We start from the raw sequence: 16,371 nt of genomic DNA, 5'->3' as shown, positions 1-16,371 counted from the left end.
TATATTAGCATTGGAAAAGGGTTCTTCGCTGTATCGGTCTGGTCTGTCACCTCCTGTGTGGATGTAAAGTAAATACATGCAAATCGTTGTATTTTCCGTATACTGTACGGCAGCAGATGTGTCAAGTGCATGTGTGAGACATAGCGAGAAGACAACAATTGCTGAAATGGCCGTTACACAAACGGGCGCATTTTTAGTGAAGACTTCCTTCCTGCAGCCTATGTACTCTTTATCTTTGCAAGCATTTGTGAAACCTTGTAAACATAAAAACGGTTTTCCTGTACTTTGTTAAACTACGAACACCTCAATTATGGTTGCGGAAAAGTAAGTCGTTCCACTTCTGACTGAGCCGCTATGATCGAGTTTGGTCGTTGTGGTTTGTAAGGGTATCCTTGCTGCTAGGCTCATGGTGATAACTTTCTGGAAGATAAGTGGAACCCGGTGGGCACTGGCTCACACATAGCTCGAATCCGAAATTGATGTTCCGGTGGTCTATGTCAGTTAAACGTGGCAGATCGGCGGGGGGAAAGCCACCACGGCCCACGGGAAGCTATTTTCGCGCACAGTTTTATGTGGAACAATTCCTTCTCGATGAATCGGTAGGAAATTGCAGTAGCTTGTAACAATTCTCAGTTCAGCGGTGGCATGCGAGTCATCAGACAACGTTGACTGACTGACTGACTGACTGACTGACTGACAGCAGTGAACCCCCGGGGCCTCGCCCAAAAAGGAAGGGAAAGGAGGGGAGATGTGGGTCTGTATGTATGTTTGGGGTGTGGGGAAAATGGGGGACGAGGCTTGAGGAATACCCGGCCATGCACTAACTCGTCACCGACAGTATGTGTGAAGGTTATGCTGGCGGCCGTGTTCTGGCAGCTAAGCATGAGATTGCGAGGTCTGGTGCCATGTGGTGTTGCACGCAGCATGATGCCGATGTCTTGATGCTGAGGTGCGGCGCTTCGGCGGCCTCCACTTTCAGGTCGTCCTGTGCGCCTCAGGTTATGTATGTTGATGAGCACACGGGGTGCTTGCCGTATTTGGCTCTGGCAGAGTGAGGGTGGGTACTAAAAAAAGCTATTTTGTGTACTATCACCCCATGAAACTCGTTGCGTTTTGCTGCGGTTTTTATTCTTTCCTCGTTTCGCTCTAATGCCAGCTAGAGCCCTGCAGGTGCAGCCTTAACGTCGGCTGAATTCCAGAGGTGGACCCCGTAAAAATGTTTGTTTAGGAGGCTTGGTACGAACAGCGCGACCCGCGCATACATACAGACATATGGTCAGACAGAAATGGACGGGACGAACACCGACGGGTCTCCTGGCCATGCGCAACATCTAAACCTTATGCGTTTCGCGGTGACTGTAGGACTTTCTAGGGACGGAACAGGAGTACCATAGAAGGTACTCCTGTTAACCATTCTATGGTACTCCTGTCAACCATTCTATGTCCAGCTCGAAGAGCCGTTTCATCGATTAAGCGCCAACTCTTTACTTTTAACATTCTACGTATATTGGCCTAAAATTGTCGATGTACTCCGTGATAAAGTCGTGCAACTCATCACAGTTGCGCAACCCATCATAGCGGGCCATCCCAACCATCACAATACAAGAAGACGCCTTTAGCTACATAAGTATTGCTCCGCATGGTGACTTTTGCAGATGTTGAGAAAGCTTCGTCATCATTGTCGAGCGTGAACAACCTTGACGGAATACTTCTAACGGACCACCATCATACAGCTAACTTGATTATTAAAATTCACACCGGTAAAGTTGCACATGCTCTGCCTAACCATCAACAACACTTGCGCGCCAGTGGGAACGGAGTCGAAGGCAGAAGATGCGCGTACGGCACTATTTTTCGGCCGTCCATTCAGCATTTGTCATGGCCCATTGGTCTACGAGTTGTGACATCTGCGGTGCAGTGCATCAAATAATAACTGCTGTAGGCATAAGCGTTTCAAACATTTACTGCCGTCTACTTGACTTTTGGGCTCAGGGGAAGAAGGAAGGCAGTATGTTTCACAAAAATGGAAGGCACTTTCATGACAGCCCTGCAGCCAGCTGTCCTTATCACTCGCTAGTAAGACATACTGTGGCGAAGCACGACGTGCAAGCTGCTTAATTTGATGCTCAGGGGCTTACGAGGTTCTGGCGGGCCCCGACGATTGCGCTGCAGGCACGTTCTCGTTTTGGGTGCCGAAGGCGCACATGGCTACATGCGAGCGCGATGTCGGCGCTTGCGGCTCCTGCAACATACCCCCAGCCGAATGAACTCGTTGTGGCGTCATCCGTGAGCCCTTCCCCCGCCGTTCAGCGCATTCTGTTAGCAAATGGCTACACGCATATCAAGGAAGTGTTCGCTACACACCGTGCCACGATGGCTCCTGCGGACTTTGCTTTGGCCTGGGTTCGGCTGGTGAGAATTGTACAAGACACACCGTAAGAACCAGAACTGCTTTTCGTTTTGAAAAGGTGCAAAAATGCAACCTTTCATTCCAATCAATGCTTCTGGCACTACAATTTTGGGGCAACTTGAAGAAGCTGCTGCGATGTTGACTGCAACATCCCTCGCTCCGGCGGTCAACATCCCCGAACCCTTTTTGGCGCCGCTAATGCGCAGGCAAAGATAAGCAAGGACCCTGTGCAACGCTTATCACCTGAACTCCAGAAATTTGTGGTAAGTTCGGAAACCTACGAAGTCCGCCCGCCGCATTCATAATTACATACAACCCTCCGCCCACCTGTTGGTGTTGCCACAGGACCAGGCGCTGGGCGTACCGTGCAATTCAACTTCATAACTGTAACTGTGCCTTTTGACAGATCGCCGCCGCCCGCTTCCACCTAGCAGCCTAGAGAGCGGTCCGTGAACCTCCAACCCCCTCTACCTCTCATCCTGCCCTTGCTCTCTGACCTCTTCGACCCGTTTTTCGCTTGCGATCTTCCCCGTTCCTTCGCCCATCGTCGCCCTTGCCTTCCGTTGGTTGATCATAGTTTAATTTTATCTTTTCTACTTAACTCTTCCTTCGCACATCTTGGCCCACCTCATCCCGCGCCAAGGGTTGCATTTTCGTGCGCACTGCCCTTTCGGTGCCATGGCGTGATGTACTGCGCGGTGCTGTGATCTGCACAGTGGTGACAGCCCGTGTGCTTTCTGGCGCTGTGTGGTGCGGTGCTGTGTGGACTGCAGGACATCCTCGCGTGTGCCACCATCGACCGAATGTCTCATTTCTCTCCCGCCCATCTTTGCTCCGTCATTTGGGCCGCCTCCAAGCTCAAAAAGGATGTTGCGCAGAGCGGCATGTTCAAATCATTCCTCAAGGTAGGTGCGTTCCGAAACCGTGGCGGTTTCACGGTTAAAACCGCCACATGTCGATGAACCTGCCCGTATCGAAACCGTAAGATACCGAAACCATCACATACCTTAAGTACCCTTGCCAACCACCACCGCCACCTCCTCGCTGTGCATCACTACTGCCAGCACCGTCCCGAGTGCTATCAACACCAGAAGTACCGGCATCGCACTCCCAACCCACTCCCAATATTCTGTTATTGCCAACCTACGACTACCGGCATTGGATATGACCAACACTTGCGCCTTCTCCCTTCGGCCCCCTTTCACCTCCCTCCGCTCCCCTCCCCTTCCCTTCCCCCGGCAGTTAATGCTTTGCTTTTTGCAAATAATTCCGCTCCCCCTTCTCTCCCACTGGTCTTCCGTTTTCAGCTCTGTATGTGTGTTTTGACCTAGAGTTAGGTTACCGTCCAATGCTGTATTAGGTTCTATTGCCGCCAATATGCTAAATCCCCCCATAATCTCAATCCTCTGAGTCCACCCAACTTGACGTTCCTCTCGATCTTAACAATGTCTCGATTTCAGTCCTGGGCGGCTGAGATCGAGCCCCACCTGGAGTGTTTAGATCTCGACAAGCTCCGAAAATGCATGGCAGCCGTCACCCGGGTTTCCTTCAACCCGGGGCCAAGCTGGACGATGAAAGTGGAAGTTGCGCTCACACGCCGCCTGGGTGCCTTCAGCGGCGGCGGCGCCAACGACGCCAAGACGCTGGCCTGTTGCCTGGTCTCCGCAGCCAGCTTGGGCTTCGCGCAGCGCCCCTCCCTGGAGTTCCGGGAAGCCATCGCGGCCGCCTGCGGAGCCGCCTTTGCGCCTGGACGCGGCGGCATCGCCGCCGCCGCCGGCTCCGCGCGTGGCGGCGGATCGGCGGCGCGTTGCGCCGCTAGCGCCCTGTGGGCGGCGGCTGTACTTGGTGTACCGTTGAGCCATGCTACAGTGCAGGCGATGCTCGTACAAGTCACGGCCGTGGCGGGCAGTGGCGGGGACGGGGCGACAGGAGCATCGTCATCGTCGCTGCCGCAATGGCGCATGGAACCTGCGGCGGCAGTGCCACCGGCCGGTGGGGGTACCGGAGTACCGATGTCTCGTACGGATGCGGGTTTCGAATCGGCGACAACGTCACCAGCATCGTTGTCATCGTCTTACACATCGCCCTCTGTTTCTAGGGTTGGTTCGACGGCAGCGGCAGCGTTGAGCAGCAGCAGCAGCAGCGGTAGCGGCGATTTCGGCAGCGACCGAGGCAGAGTAAGATCATCATCATCATTATCGTCATCATTATCGTCATCGTCACCGCCGACGGGAGAAGTCGCTTTGACGCCGCTTGATTTCGCGCAGGTGCGTTGTAGCTGCACGGGCCTTATGGGGGGGATTGGTTGATGGTTCCCTTCTCGGTGGCGCACGGTTGTCAACGGTTGTCACGCTTATGACCGTTATTACCGTTGAAGCGTACGAGGTCGCAACTAACTCAGGCACACGGATGGGGCCCACACGTGCCTTCCTTTCCCCCGTTCCAGAGTGGTGATGGCGGTGTTGGTGTTGGTGTTGGTGTCGGAGGAGTTCATTATTCGGCTGATTCGCTCGGGACCTTCTCACTGGTGTGCATAGCTGCGTTAATCCTACCTCCGAACTACTGCCGTATCGTTTGACTGTCCCTGCCGCCCTGCTCGCTCACGTGCATTTCAACACGCGCGAGGTGGCATTGGAGGTCTTCTTCCAGCGTCGCGTTAGCTGCGGGAATATTACCCGCCACGGCTGGTTTGTCTTGGTTTACGCAGTGGCCTTTTCTGTCGTCGTTGCATTACCTGTCTGTCGGTCTGTCTGTCGGTCGGTCCGAACTTGAAAACAGGTGTTTTGGGCTCTGTCCAAGCTGCGCTACAGTCCGGGTGAGCCGGAGCTGTCCCGGCTGCTGACGGCCAGTGCGCAGCTGCTACCCAGCGCACCGCCGGAACTGCTGGCCACCGTTCTGTGGGGGTTGGCGGACCTCGAGGTGGGTGCGGGTGCGGAATAAGCTGTGGGGTTGGGGTGGGGATGTGGGTGCAGGGTGGCGTGGGGGTGGGGATGTGGTGGCGGGGTGGAGGGGAGCATGCACCGTGTTTTACAGCTTCAAGCAACGCAACTCTCGTCGGGCAGGGATTACACCTGGGGGGGGATAGGGAGGGGGGTACCGATGGATATGGGTTGCCACTGGATCACTACGAGGCGAAGCGAAGGTTGAGACGGGGTGGAAATGATGACCTTGAGGGGGGAGAGAGAGAGAGGGGCAGATGGAGAGGTCGGCTTCAGGGATATGTATCGGGCAGGAGGGGAAGGGAGTGGACTTTCAAAGGGGCATCCGGCCGATAGAAGCCGCGGATGCAGGATTAGCTTCGGTCTGGCTGGCTTTTGGCGTCTTCTATTGAGCCGTATATGCTGCCGCAGCAGCTGCCTCTGCCTCTGCCGCTCCGGCTATTGTGGTGTGGCACAGCTACTGCCGACTTTTGTCGTACTCACTCCCTCCAGAGTTTTTCCACTTGTTGCCTTCACTGCCCCCACCCCCACACTGACTCCCCCATCCGCAACTCCCCCATCAGCGGCGCCTCGTTGCCATTCTGCCCTTCCACGCATTCGAACCCCGCACGCACACCCTCCCCTCGTTTCCGCCCGCCCACCCAAACCACAACCAAACACGCCCATCTCCGTTTTCCCCCTCTCTTCCCACCTCCTTTCCCTCTCTTCCACATACACATACACATACACGCACGCGTGCGCCCAGTTGGTTCCCCCCGCCTCGTGGCTCCAGCTTACCTACTCGTCCTTCGAGCGGCAACTGGACGCCGCCAGCGCCGAGCCCCTGCAGGCCCTGCTGCATGCGGCCGCCACGCTGCAGCTGCCCGCACCTCAGTGGAGCGACAAGCTCATGGAGCGACTACAGGTAGGCCGCGCGATGGGTGGGTGTGTGTGGGGGAGGAAATCCGTAAAGTAATGACGCAACTGCCACCGCCTATCCGAACCCGAACGTGTATGCACGTCGAGACGCCTGCATGTCCCCCTTCGCCTCCCCCTGACCCCTCTTCGTCGGTTACTACGGGATTTTGCGGCTTTGGACGAATCGGCCTAGTTGTTTCCCGTCTTGACTTTCCGCATGACTTCGCATTTCCCCCTTTTGTTCTCCTCTTCACGCACTCACCACTCACTCACCACTCACCACTCGCCACTCACCACTCACTCACCACGCACTCACCACTCGCCACTCACTCACCACTCACTCACCACTCGCCACTCACTCGCCACTCACTCGCCACTCACCACGCACTCACTCACCACGCACTCACCACGCACTCACCACTCGCCACTCATTCGCCACTCACTCACTCACCACGCACTCACCACGCACTCACCACGCACTCACCACGCACTCACCACGCACTCACCACGCACTCGCCACTCGCCACACACACCACACACTCGCCACGCACTCACTCGCCACTCACTCGCCACCCACCTCCCTTCCCCCCAGGACGTGGATCTGCAGGTGCTCCCGGACGGCAATGTGGTGGACCTAGTCATGTCCATGCACGCGCTGGCTATGCACCCGCCGCCCCAGCTGGCGCACAGACTCCAGGACGAGTGCTTAAAGAGGCTGGCCTCGCGACGTGGCGCCGCGGCGGCTGGGCCGGAGGCGACGGCGCGGACGTCAGCGGCTGCGGGGGCCCCCCCTATGGAAGGCAGAGCGACGTCCGGTGCCTCCTCCTCCTCCGCCGGCGGCGGCGGCGGCAGTGTCGTTGCTGTCGCGTGAAGGTCATGGCGGCTGCCTTAGACCCCCCTGAGAGGGAGCTGTGCGTGCATGTTTGCGGTTGGAAGTCATGCACGGTGATTTATGTTGATGATGATGTTGATGATGATGCAATAGAAGCAGAAATAAAGAATCAACTGTGTCGAGGTCCAAAGGCGCAACTGCTGTTGGGGCCGGTGGGGAGGCACTCTTTCTTTTGCTCTTATCGACCTCCCGGTGAGGAGGAGCGGGATGAAAAAGGGGGATCACATGGTGATAGTATGCTGTTGATTTACAAAAGTCAGAGACGCAACTGCCGATGACGTCCGAAGCGCCGAAACACGGGAGGGGAGGGAGGGAGGGGAAAAGACGTAGAACTGAAGGAGGGAGGGAGGGGGAAAGACGAACCACGAACGAGTGAAGGTGCTGCCAGGGCAAGAGTGTACCAGACGTAGAACTGAGGGAGGGAGGGAGGGAGGGGAACTTTCCCTTCGTTCCCCGGGTCTCCTTGACACCAGTAGAGGTCGAATCCGGGAGGAGGAAGGGAAGGGGGGAGGCTGTCGGCGAAGTTGGCACACGGGGAGGGAAGTTCGCGGGCATTGGGTTTCATGTCTTGGGGGGATATCGGGGGATGGTGACGTTATTGAGGGGTGACAGACGGGAGGGGAGTGCAGCGAAGAGGTGAAGGAAATCTGTATTGTGTTGGTTGGGTCACTGGTTATTCTGAATCACGTACAGGTACACCAGCTATGATGGCACATGAGTAAACTTACGTACTGGAAGAAGTAGATCAGATAGGATTTGGGCGGGTGGGTGGGTGCGCGACCGGTCGCGGACGGTGCTGTTCGTTGTGGTAGCGGCGGCGGTGACTGTGATGAGCATGACGTGCGCATATACCTGTGGAGGCGAGCATGTTGTTGCAGCATTACTAGAGGCTTCGTTAGTGACGCGCAAATAAATACGTGTAAATTCGGTGTAGAGCTAGTGGATTTTGGTAGGATCTGGGGCACCTTGGTGTGGCACCTTAGGTAGACATGGGCAGCAATGTCAGGTGCTTGTGCAGGGGGAGGGACTCGACTGACCGGGCGTCCTCGTTAGATAAGGAGGAAAAGATCAAAACAGGCTCAAAACGGATCGACAAAGGAGTTTTATATTTGTGTGCAACGGTATGGAAGGCATAAGGTGAGGTGATGTGCAATCGGTCTTGTGAATGAATGCTACATGAGAACAATTGGACAAAGCAGATGGGGGAAGAAAGGGGAGGGGGAGGAGTGTGCAAGAGGAAGGGTCTGTATTCTTTGATGATTATTTACACCGGCTGTCACTCCTCATGCGTTCCTCTTTCCCCCCCTCTCTGTTTCCACTGTGCGCATCTCTGTGTTCTGTTTCGCACCGTCTGCGCTGGCGGAAATCAGGAGGGGAGTGTCTGCCACTTGAGGGGTCGGTGACCAGCTTCTGAAGGGTATTTACGTAACATTGTAAGGACAAGGACAACCAGCCCCTTGCCTCCTCTCTTTCTCCTTCCTTCCCTTCCCTCTTATCCTTCGTGCGCTGCCTTAAGCTTATGGTTAGTTCAATCCTTCAGGCCAGGGAAAACCTCCCGGTCCTTTTAGTGGGAGCTGCAGACTGCAGCTGCAGACATCGCTTTTTCGCTAATGGGTCAGAGTTGCTGTGAGACAGCATGCGAACGCATAACTGGAAAATTTTCCGTCGGGAAAGGTGTGTCGTACCGTTATGGTGAAACCCTTATTACCTGGCCGGCGATGTATCCCTCCTACCGCAATGCCATTAATGTATTGAGGCATGTCCCTCGAAAATGGTTAACTATAGGCCTCCTCCGCCACATGAGCCTGATGCGCCAGGCGATTTCAACGCAGAAAATGTTGGCACACAGACCAATTTTGCACCTTTGACAAATACAGGGACTCAAACGAGTAGTCTGCTTCAACCAGCTTCACACAACCAAGTTACACAAACTTTACGCACAAACGTCAGCGACAGCCAGACGCAGACCATCTCCATCGCAGAACCAGAAATGCAGCGCTCCACGCTAGAAAGCCAAACTGTAAGCGTTTGCCTTGTTATCCAAGAGCATGTTGCGTCGATGAAATGCTGACCGCGTATCCGCCTGCTGCATCTGGCTTTCTTTCAGCAAACGGGCCTCCAAGAGCAGCGAGCCGCTGAAACTCAAACAATTTCAGTGCAAGGTGTCGATAAGGGCTGCTAAATGGAAGTCAATCATCAAGCCAGCAAGCGCGTGGGCACGGCAGCTGATGACATCGCTGCGGAGTATCTCCTCAACTTGCCCACGACAGAGCAGCGACGCACAGTGGCATCAGTGTCGCGCTCTGAACTTCTGGCAGCTGTCCGGGCGCTATCTGGCTGCCAGAGATGCGGCTTTGTGGAGCAGGTCCTCGCAGCATTTGACCCGGAGCTCTCATCTTTAGCCCAAGCTACCCTAGCGTCCTGCTCTGACACAAGCAACTGGCTCTACGCAGGTCCAGCCGAAAGCCCAGGCTCCTCTTACGACAACGGCCTTCAAGCCTCCTCCCAACCGGGCGCCGCCCCTCCTAGCTCTGCTAGACGCCAGGTTTCTTCCTTTCCCCCTGCCATTTCGGATGCCGGAGGGTCTTCTCCCGTGGCAGCTCCTACAGGAGTATTGCCTGCTGCCGGCGGCGCCGGAGCTGTGGCGGCGTGCGTAGGCGTCATGGCGCCTACGCAGGTGTTGGCCCTCCTGTCAAGCAGCGGGTGCTCGTCTGGCCTGGTGCGTGCGCTTGTGATGCGCTTGTGTGCCTAAGCGAGAACTCCTATTATGGAGACCCACCCTGCACAGCAGCACTGCCCATGGCTCGCGGCCCATAGACCGTTAAAGCCATGGCCTGGCCGCCAAACTTCAAATTGGTTTAGAAACAGCAGTGCCTTACAGGGGTCCCTGCATGGAAATGCATGCCCACTCAGGCTTATGTCCCTGTCCTTTGTCGTGCGTGCGTATGAGAAGGCAATGTCGCGTATGCATACATATCCAAACGCAAATAGCATACCTGCGCGCACCCGGATTGCGTACTTGTGCATGTGCGTGTACGTCGCGCGTCGCGTGTAGTTCTGTGATTCCAGCTGCCTGTGATCCCAACCGCCCACTGGCAGCTCACTAGTTCGCCCGGGAGGAACAACCGAAACCAAAATTGCACACAATTGCGACCGGTACGCGATTGCGGCCCCACCATATTTTATGGGTCCGGTACGGCACCTGATGCAGGTGGGGCTGCTGCAATTTGCCTGGAAGGACGCGGGCGGCAGCGGCGATTGGCTGGCCCTTAGCGACTCGTTGCTGATCCGGCCACGCTTGTTGCGCCGCTTCCTAGCGGAGTCGGTTGGGGTGATGCAGGTAAAGGGGTTCGATGGGAATAAGTTGAAAACTCGCATTCTCACGGTGTTCCCTGGCCGCCAGCAGAGACTGTGAAGGGCCAGCGCGGCTACAGACCTGCCGGCGCCGCCCGTGTCGACATATGGTGCGGCGCCTAGCTTTGGAAATTTATACTTATAAAAGGTCACGTTTTGTTTGCATGTATCCCTGCTGCCCTTTTGCCCTTTTGCAAGTCAGTTTCCTAACTTGTCTTGGCAACATCTGCTAGAAGTAGCCTTGACCCACATCACGAAATCGTGCAATGACTAACGTCGCGTTTGAGCACCGTCTGGTGGGGCAGCTGATGTGGCAGCAGGTCCGCTTTTGGTAGTGAGTCATTTACACAATTTGCCACACGGATTCACACACATTTGTATGCTACCGTGCGTGCAAGAGCATACCGTCTGTATTAGAGGACGAAAAAAGGCACAGGCAGTGGACCATAGCCGGGGCCCCGTTCCGTTCCTCCTCGCCCCGTCTCATCCGGTCGTCTCCCGTTTCCGTTCAGGAGACGGTGTAGCACGAAATGCGGCAGGGTAGGGCAGAGGCAGACGAGGCCGCATGGGACTGGTTTCCATTACTCTGCCCTTCCCTTCCTCCAACTTTCCCGACCGGGATTGGAGGCGCTTCACCATAGTCGCTTGCCTTGGCTCTTCCCTGGCCTCTGTTCTTTTTTAGACTTTTGCCCTCCGAAACCTTTGGCCTTGGAAGGATGCTTCCTATCCCACCATCCATCACCACCAGTGCTATGAATTCGCCTCTGTAGGCCCTCTTGGACGACGTGGGCGATTGCCGCCGCCACAGCGGTTACCCGGGACCCGCTGAGCTCGCATCCACTCTGGCACGACTGGACACGCAGCGCTGTCACACCCTGCAGCGACTGGCTGCCTGGGGCGTGCTAAGGGCCCCAACACAGCCGCCGCCGTTGCAGAAACAGCCGACCCAGCAGTCCGTGCAAGAGCAGACGGGAACGCCGCGACTCGGTGTGGATACAGCCGTCGCAGCCGCAGCCGATATTACGGGTTTGGAGGATTCCAGCGGAGACGCGGAGCTGGCGTCGGTGGTCGTGGATGACGATTTGCAGCTGGCGCTAGCCATCCAGCTGAGCCTGCGGGACGAGGAGGCGGCTTCAGCATTGGGGACCGCGGCTTCCGCTTTTGCGGACGCCTCGGCAGCCGCTCCGCAGCCCCGGCTAACAACGCCGTCGCTGTCGGCGCCACCGGCGTCAGGCGTCCGCTGCAGTCCAGGCGTCACGAGCCGCGAACCCCAACACAACCATAACCAGGAGCAGCAGCAACTGCAGCCGCAGAAGCACTTACTTTGCTCTCCGTCGAGACGGCCGCAGCGAACACCGCCCAGGCCTACCGGCGCCGCCTCGCCAGGTATCTGTGCGTGTGTGTAGTGGTGTATGCGGGATTGGGGGCGAGCAGGGCGAGCAGGTCTCGTCGCACGTTCAGCTCTCACCTCCGTCTTCAACCGCTTGGCTTTTCGCCCAAAGCCGTCTCGGGCCGTCTCGCGAACGGGGCAAAATACCTCCCACCCTTTGTCCGGGAAGAGAATCGACACTGCATCCAACGTAACCTCGTTGCTGTTTGCTCTTGGGATGATAATCCCGTGCCACTTATGTGCACCAAAAGCATTGCCCCGTCGCTGAAACTTGCGCTCTGGCAGCATGCGCGGCTTAATAAACCTCTTTTTGGGAAACATAATTGTGCAAAACGCCTTTCCATTAAATGTCCGTGTGATGCCGTTTAGCGCAGTTGCCTTTGGGTTTACGTTTGCCAGAGACATCAACCCTGAAGGGGTAAAAAGGCCCCCAGTGCGCTTGTGAGTGTATACTTTATTAAGCTGATGCCGCTTTTTCTTTCATTTCAGCTAAAAGCTAACCAACACATTAGGCTAATCCCGGCCCCCAGCTCCGGGAGGTTAGCGGCTTTGGACGTCGGCAGTTGTTTCGTGCTTCTTGCACATGAAGATATGATTTTCCGCCAACCCCGGCTGGTACCCGTGCGTCGTGTGGCAGGTCACAGTCCAGCTGCTGCTGGGATGGAGCTGGGATCCAGGTCTCCGGGTTCCATCTGTTGCTCCGGATCCGTCGCTGCGGCGACGGCAGGGCTGGCAGCCTCTTCTTCAGAAACGCAGGTTTGCGGTACCCCGGCGGCCCGTATCTCCATGAGTGCATTCCTCCGTATGCATGTATGTACGTCTTGTCCGCATGTACCTGCCCGATAAGGAAGGAAATACCGGAAATACCCGATCCCAGTCTCAGTCCCTGCGTGGCTGACCTCCCAAAGCAGGTTGTTGCAAAGCCGTCGGCTCGAGCCGCTTGCTCCAACGCTTTGATCGCCTCTGCCTCTTCACCAGGGTGTGCATCGGGACCCTCACCTTCATCCGGGCGAGGAGGAAGGGGAGGTGGCGGTGGTAATGGCGGAGAAGAGACGAGAGGAGGAGGAGCATGTGGCGGCTTCGCCGCTGCCCGTGGCGGCGGCTTTGGCCGCGGCGGAGGGTATGGCAGACGCCACTGGCTTGGTGGACTCCGCGGCTGTTGCAGCGCTGCCTGAGGGACTGCGTGAGCGGGTGCAGCACCTTGTGACGCAGCTGGTGCAGGTGTGTGTGTGTGTGTGCGCGGGGGGAAGTGTGTGCGGGGGGAAGTGTGTAATATAAATGCAAGGGTGTGAAGAAGGAGGAGAGGTAGGAAGATTTTATTGCAGGAGGGCGACCTTCCTTTTTCCCGTACACATATCCCTACCGCTTCGTTTCCTTTACACACACACACACACACAACATACACACACACACACACACGCGCGTGCGCGCAGACACAGTTACACTGCCGTGGGTTTCCTCTGGAATTCACGTTCGCATTTCGGCGGCGTCTGTGTTAGCTTGTCCTCTTGTCCTAAACAACTCTTCCTGTGGCTCGCCGTTTATTTCTTTCCCCAACTCCCTCCGAGTGGATCACCTACGCCAGGTACAACAGCGCCGCGGCCGCCTAGAGCACGCCTGCCAACACGGCATCCTGGCGGCTGGCCGCAAGCTGTTGCTCATACTCCTCCAAAAGCTATGGGGGAGGATACGGGGGTCAGCAGCTGCAGCAGCTGCGGCTGCAGCTGCAGTGGACGCGGCGGCGGCGCCAACAAGTCCCAGTGAAGCGGCCGGGGAGAGAGGGGACGGCGTCGGGGATGGCCTACAGCAGCAGACCGCGGAGGCACACACGGGCGTGGGTGGGGAGGCGGTGAGGACGACCGGGAGGTGGGCGGCGGCTCCTCCTTGGCAGGTGCCCGAGGCTCGGCAGCCGCCGCCGCAGCAGCAGGAGCAGCAGTCGCGGCGTCGGCTGCCCCGCTACGAGGGGCTGCTAGCTGACCTGGCGGCGGGCCTGGAGGAGTACGACACGCATATGGACCTGGATCTCGATCGAGATCTTGATCCAAGTTGGAATCTGGGTTTGGATCTGGACTCGGAACTCCGCGACCTTGCACTGGCAGCCGAACTGGCGGGCGGGCTGATAGGGGGAGGTCGGGGAACTGATGGCAGTTCCAGTGGTGGCGCGGCAGAGCGGATTGCGGAGCTGGTTGGCGGCGGTGGTGGTGGCGGCAGAACCAGCGGGCCGACCCCGGGGACACGGAACCAAAATCGCGATGACGGGGATGATGGTGGACGTGGAAGTGGCGGTATTGGCGGCGCAAGTGGTGGTGGAGAGGTGAGCTATGGTGGCTGGGACGCGGCGCTTGTTGGCGGCGGCGGCGGCCTGGCTCCCGGACGCTCACCTGCCGAATTGCGGTTGCTGCAGCCGCTGCTGGCGGCAGGTGGTGGTGGCGGCGGCGGCGGCAGGCACACGGGTAGTAGCACCGCCACCCGCAGCCGTCGTCCTCTGGCCTTTCCGCTGCACCCTCCTGCACTGACATCAGCGACTGCGGCCTGTCGGTTCGGCGGCGGCGGTGGCGGCGGCTTCGGTGCCGACTGTGGTGGCACGCTAGGGCAGGTGGTCTGCCGGTCGGAGTGCCTTGCGGCACGGGAACAGCAGGCAGAACAGCTGCGTGTATTGCAGGTGGGATAGTTGACCAGGATGTAGAGGTGGGGATCGGGGACGACTTATGCAACTTATGCGGGGTCCAGGTGATTGCGAGGCGTGGAGGACAGGATCGAGTGACACGGTCGCTGTGAAAGCGCGGGGTTGGGTAAGGCTGAGGTAAGAGCGGGAAGGAGGGAGGGCGCGTCCCCGCGAGCGTCTACAGCTTTGATACTGTCCTCGCCTTTGATTGTGCGACTCGGGCGCCCCCGTTAGCGTCTGCGCCGGTGGTCTCTTATAAATCCTGTCCTCCCTCCTCCCGCGTTCCTGTGGTTGCTGCCTTGTTGTCAGGGCCAGTTGCTCCGCTGTCAGGCCTCCCAGTCGGAGTTGCAGGGGGAGGTGGGGCGGCTGCTGGACTTGCTGTCGGAGCAGAGGCGGATGCAGGAGCAGGTGACAGTGGCGGGGTTGGGATAGGGGAAAATCGCACGTGGCCGGAGGATGGGATTTCGGTTTTGTGACTGGGAAACGGGAAGAGAAGGGAAGGGAGGCTTTAGGGCATTCAGGCAAGCTTGGAGGAGTGGGGCGCTGAGCTGGTACTCGGACTCTGCTGGTACCCGCAGACCACAAGATTGATGACAGCAAAATCCACTATCACCATCCGCTGTCATGCCGGCCACGTAAGCGGTGCATATTGTAACCGATGCCTGTTTATCCCATGGCCGGGCGGCATTTGCGTTGCGTCCCATCTGGGTGTTGTTCGCACTCTGGCAGGCCACGACGGTGCTACGGCGCGACTTGGCTCAGTGGCAAGCCGAGCCGGGGGCGCTCCAGGGAATGGGCACGGACGAGCTGGCAGAGCTGGCGGGCAGGATGGAGGCGGCGCTGAGCCGCGTGCGTGCTGCACAGCTGCAGGTGGGTGGTTGGGGCTTCTGGGGCGCGGGATGCTGAGAATTAGGTGAGCGAGACAGCCGGGCCGACTGGGAGGTGCCTGCAGAGTGGACTGGGAGGGGTTGGATGGTGTTCGGCTACCGTGCCGGTCCAGGGCCCAATTAGGGCGCATGCTGATTTTCCGCGTATGGTGTTGCGATAGAGAGGGTTAGCTGACGCGCTGGCTGGGGCAGGGCCCTATAACTCTTGGGGAGTGACTGCATGGTCACTGGACACTGCAAAGCAAAAGGAACGGGGGAGGAGCCACGGTCGTGTGTAGCGAGGCCGGAGCGTAAACCTGAAGAATGGCTTGAATGACATGGCAGCATAGGCGACATAACACTATCGGTACGTTAATGCAACGGCTTTAGGCCAGTAATTTCTTCCGTCAGGTTCAAGTGATTGAACGATGCAGCTGCGCCGTGTTGCCAGGAGCGCGTTCATTCGTGTGCTTTCCTGTCTTCCCACATTCCTATCGTTGGGAATCATTCCAAGCGACATCAATTCCACACCCACAAAAAGTGCACGCGCCGGGGCCTCCTATCGTCTTCAGATGATGCTGGCCTGCCATATGACACAGCACACGCGAACGTTCCCGTTCAGGCCGCAGCGGAGCGAGACTTGCTGTGTCCGGTGTGCTGGGAGTTGCGCAAGGGCCTGGTGTTTGGCTGCGGGCACCAGACTTGTTGCTCCTGCGGGGAGAAGCTGGCCGCCTGCCCCATATGCCGGGAGCCAGTCAGCATCCGCATCCGGGTCTATAGCTGAGCGGCGCGGCTGCGGCTGGGGCAGCCTGCACAGGGGGCGACTTCGACAACAATGGGGGCGACGGCCAACGACACAAGGCGGCGTCGAGTATTCTGCGATCTCCGTGGCGGTTTGGCAGGCCTGATGCTCCGGCTGGGTACGAGCTGAAAAGGGGGTTTCCCACGAGCGCTTATA

At 57.7% G+C, this 16,371-nt stretch overlaps 1 protein-coding gene across 1 annotated transcript; it reads left to right on the top strand.

Moving 5' to 3' along the window:
* Positions 1-9,320: 9,320 nt before the first annotated feature.
* On the top strand, positions 9,321-16,197 carry VOLCADRAFT_118112 (uncharacterized protein; the record flags this gene model as incomplete). The annotated part of the gene is made up of 11 exons (XM_002952649.1): positions 9,321-9,591; positions 9,748-9,857; positions 10,350-10,478; positions 11,263-11,878; positions 12,520-12,692; positions 12,861-13,103; positions 13,468-13,731; positions 13,774-14,544; positions 14,857-14,955; positions 15,277-15,417; positions 16,036-16,197. 11 exons carry the CDS (start codon positions 9,321-9,323, stop codon positions 16,195-16,197), a joined length of 2,979 nt encoding a protein of 992 aa, XP_002952695.1.
* Positions 16,198-16,371: the final 174 nt, after the last annotated feature.

The sequence above is a fragment of the Volvox carteri genome, assembly GCF_000143455.1.
Source record: "Volvox carteri f. nagariensis unplaced genomic scaffold VOLCAscaffold_31, whole genome shotgun sequence".
NCBI lineage: Eukaryota > Viridiplantae > Chlorophyta > Chlorophyceae > Chlamydomonadales > Volvocaceae > Volvox > Volvox carteri.
This window is presented reverse-complemented; position numbering and strand designations above follow the sequence as displayed.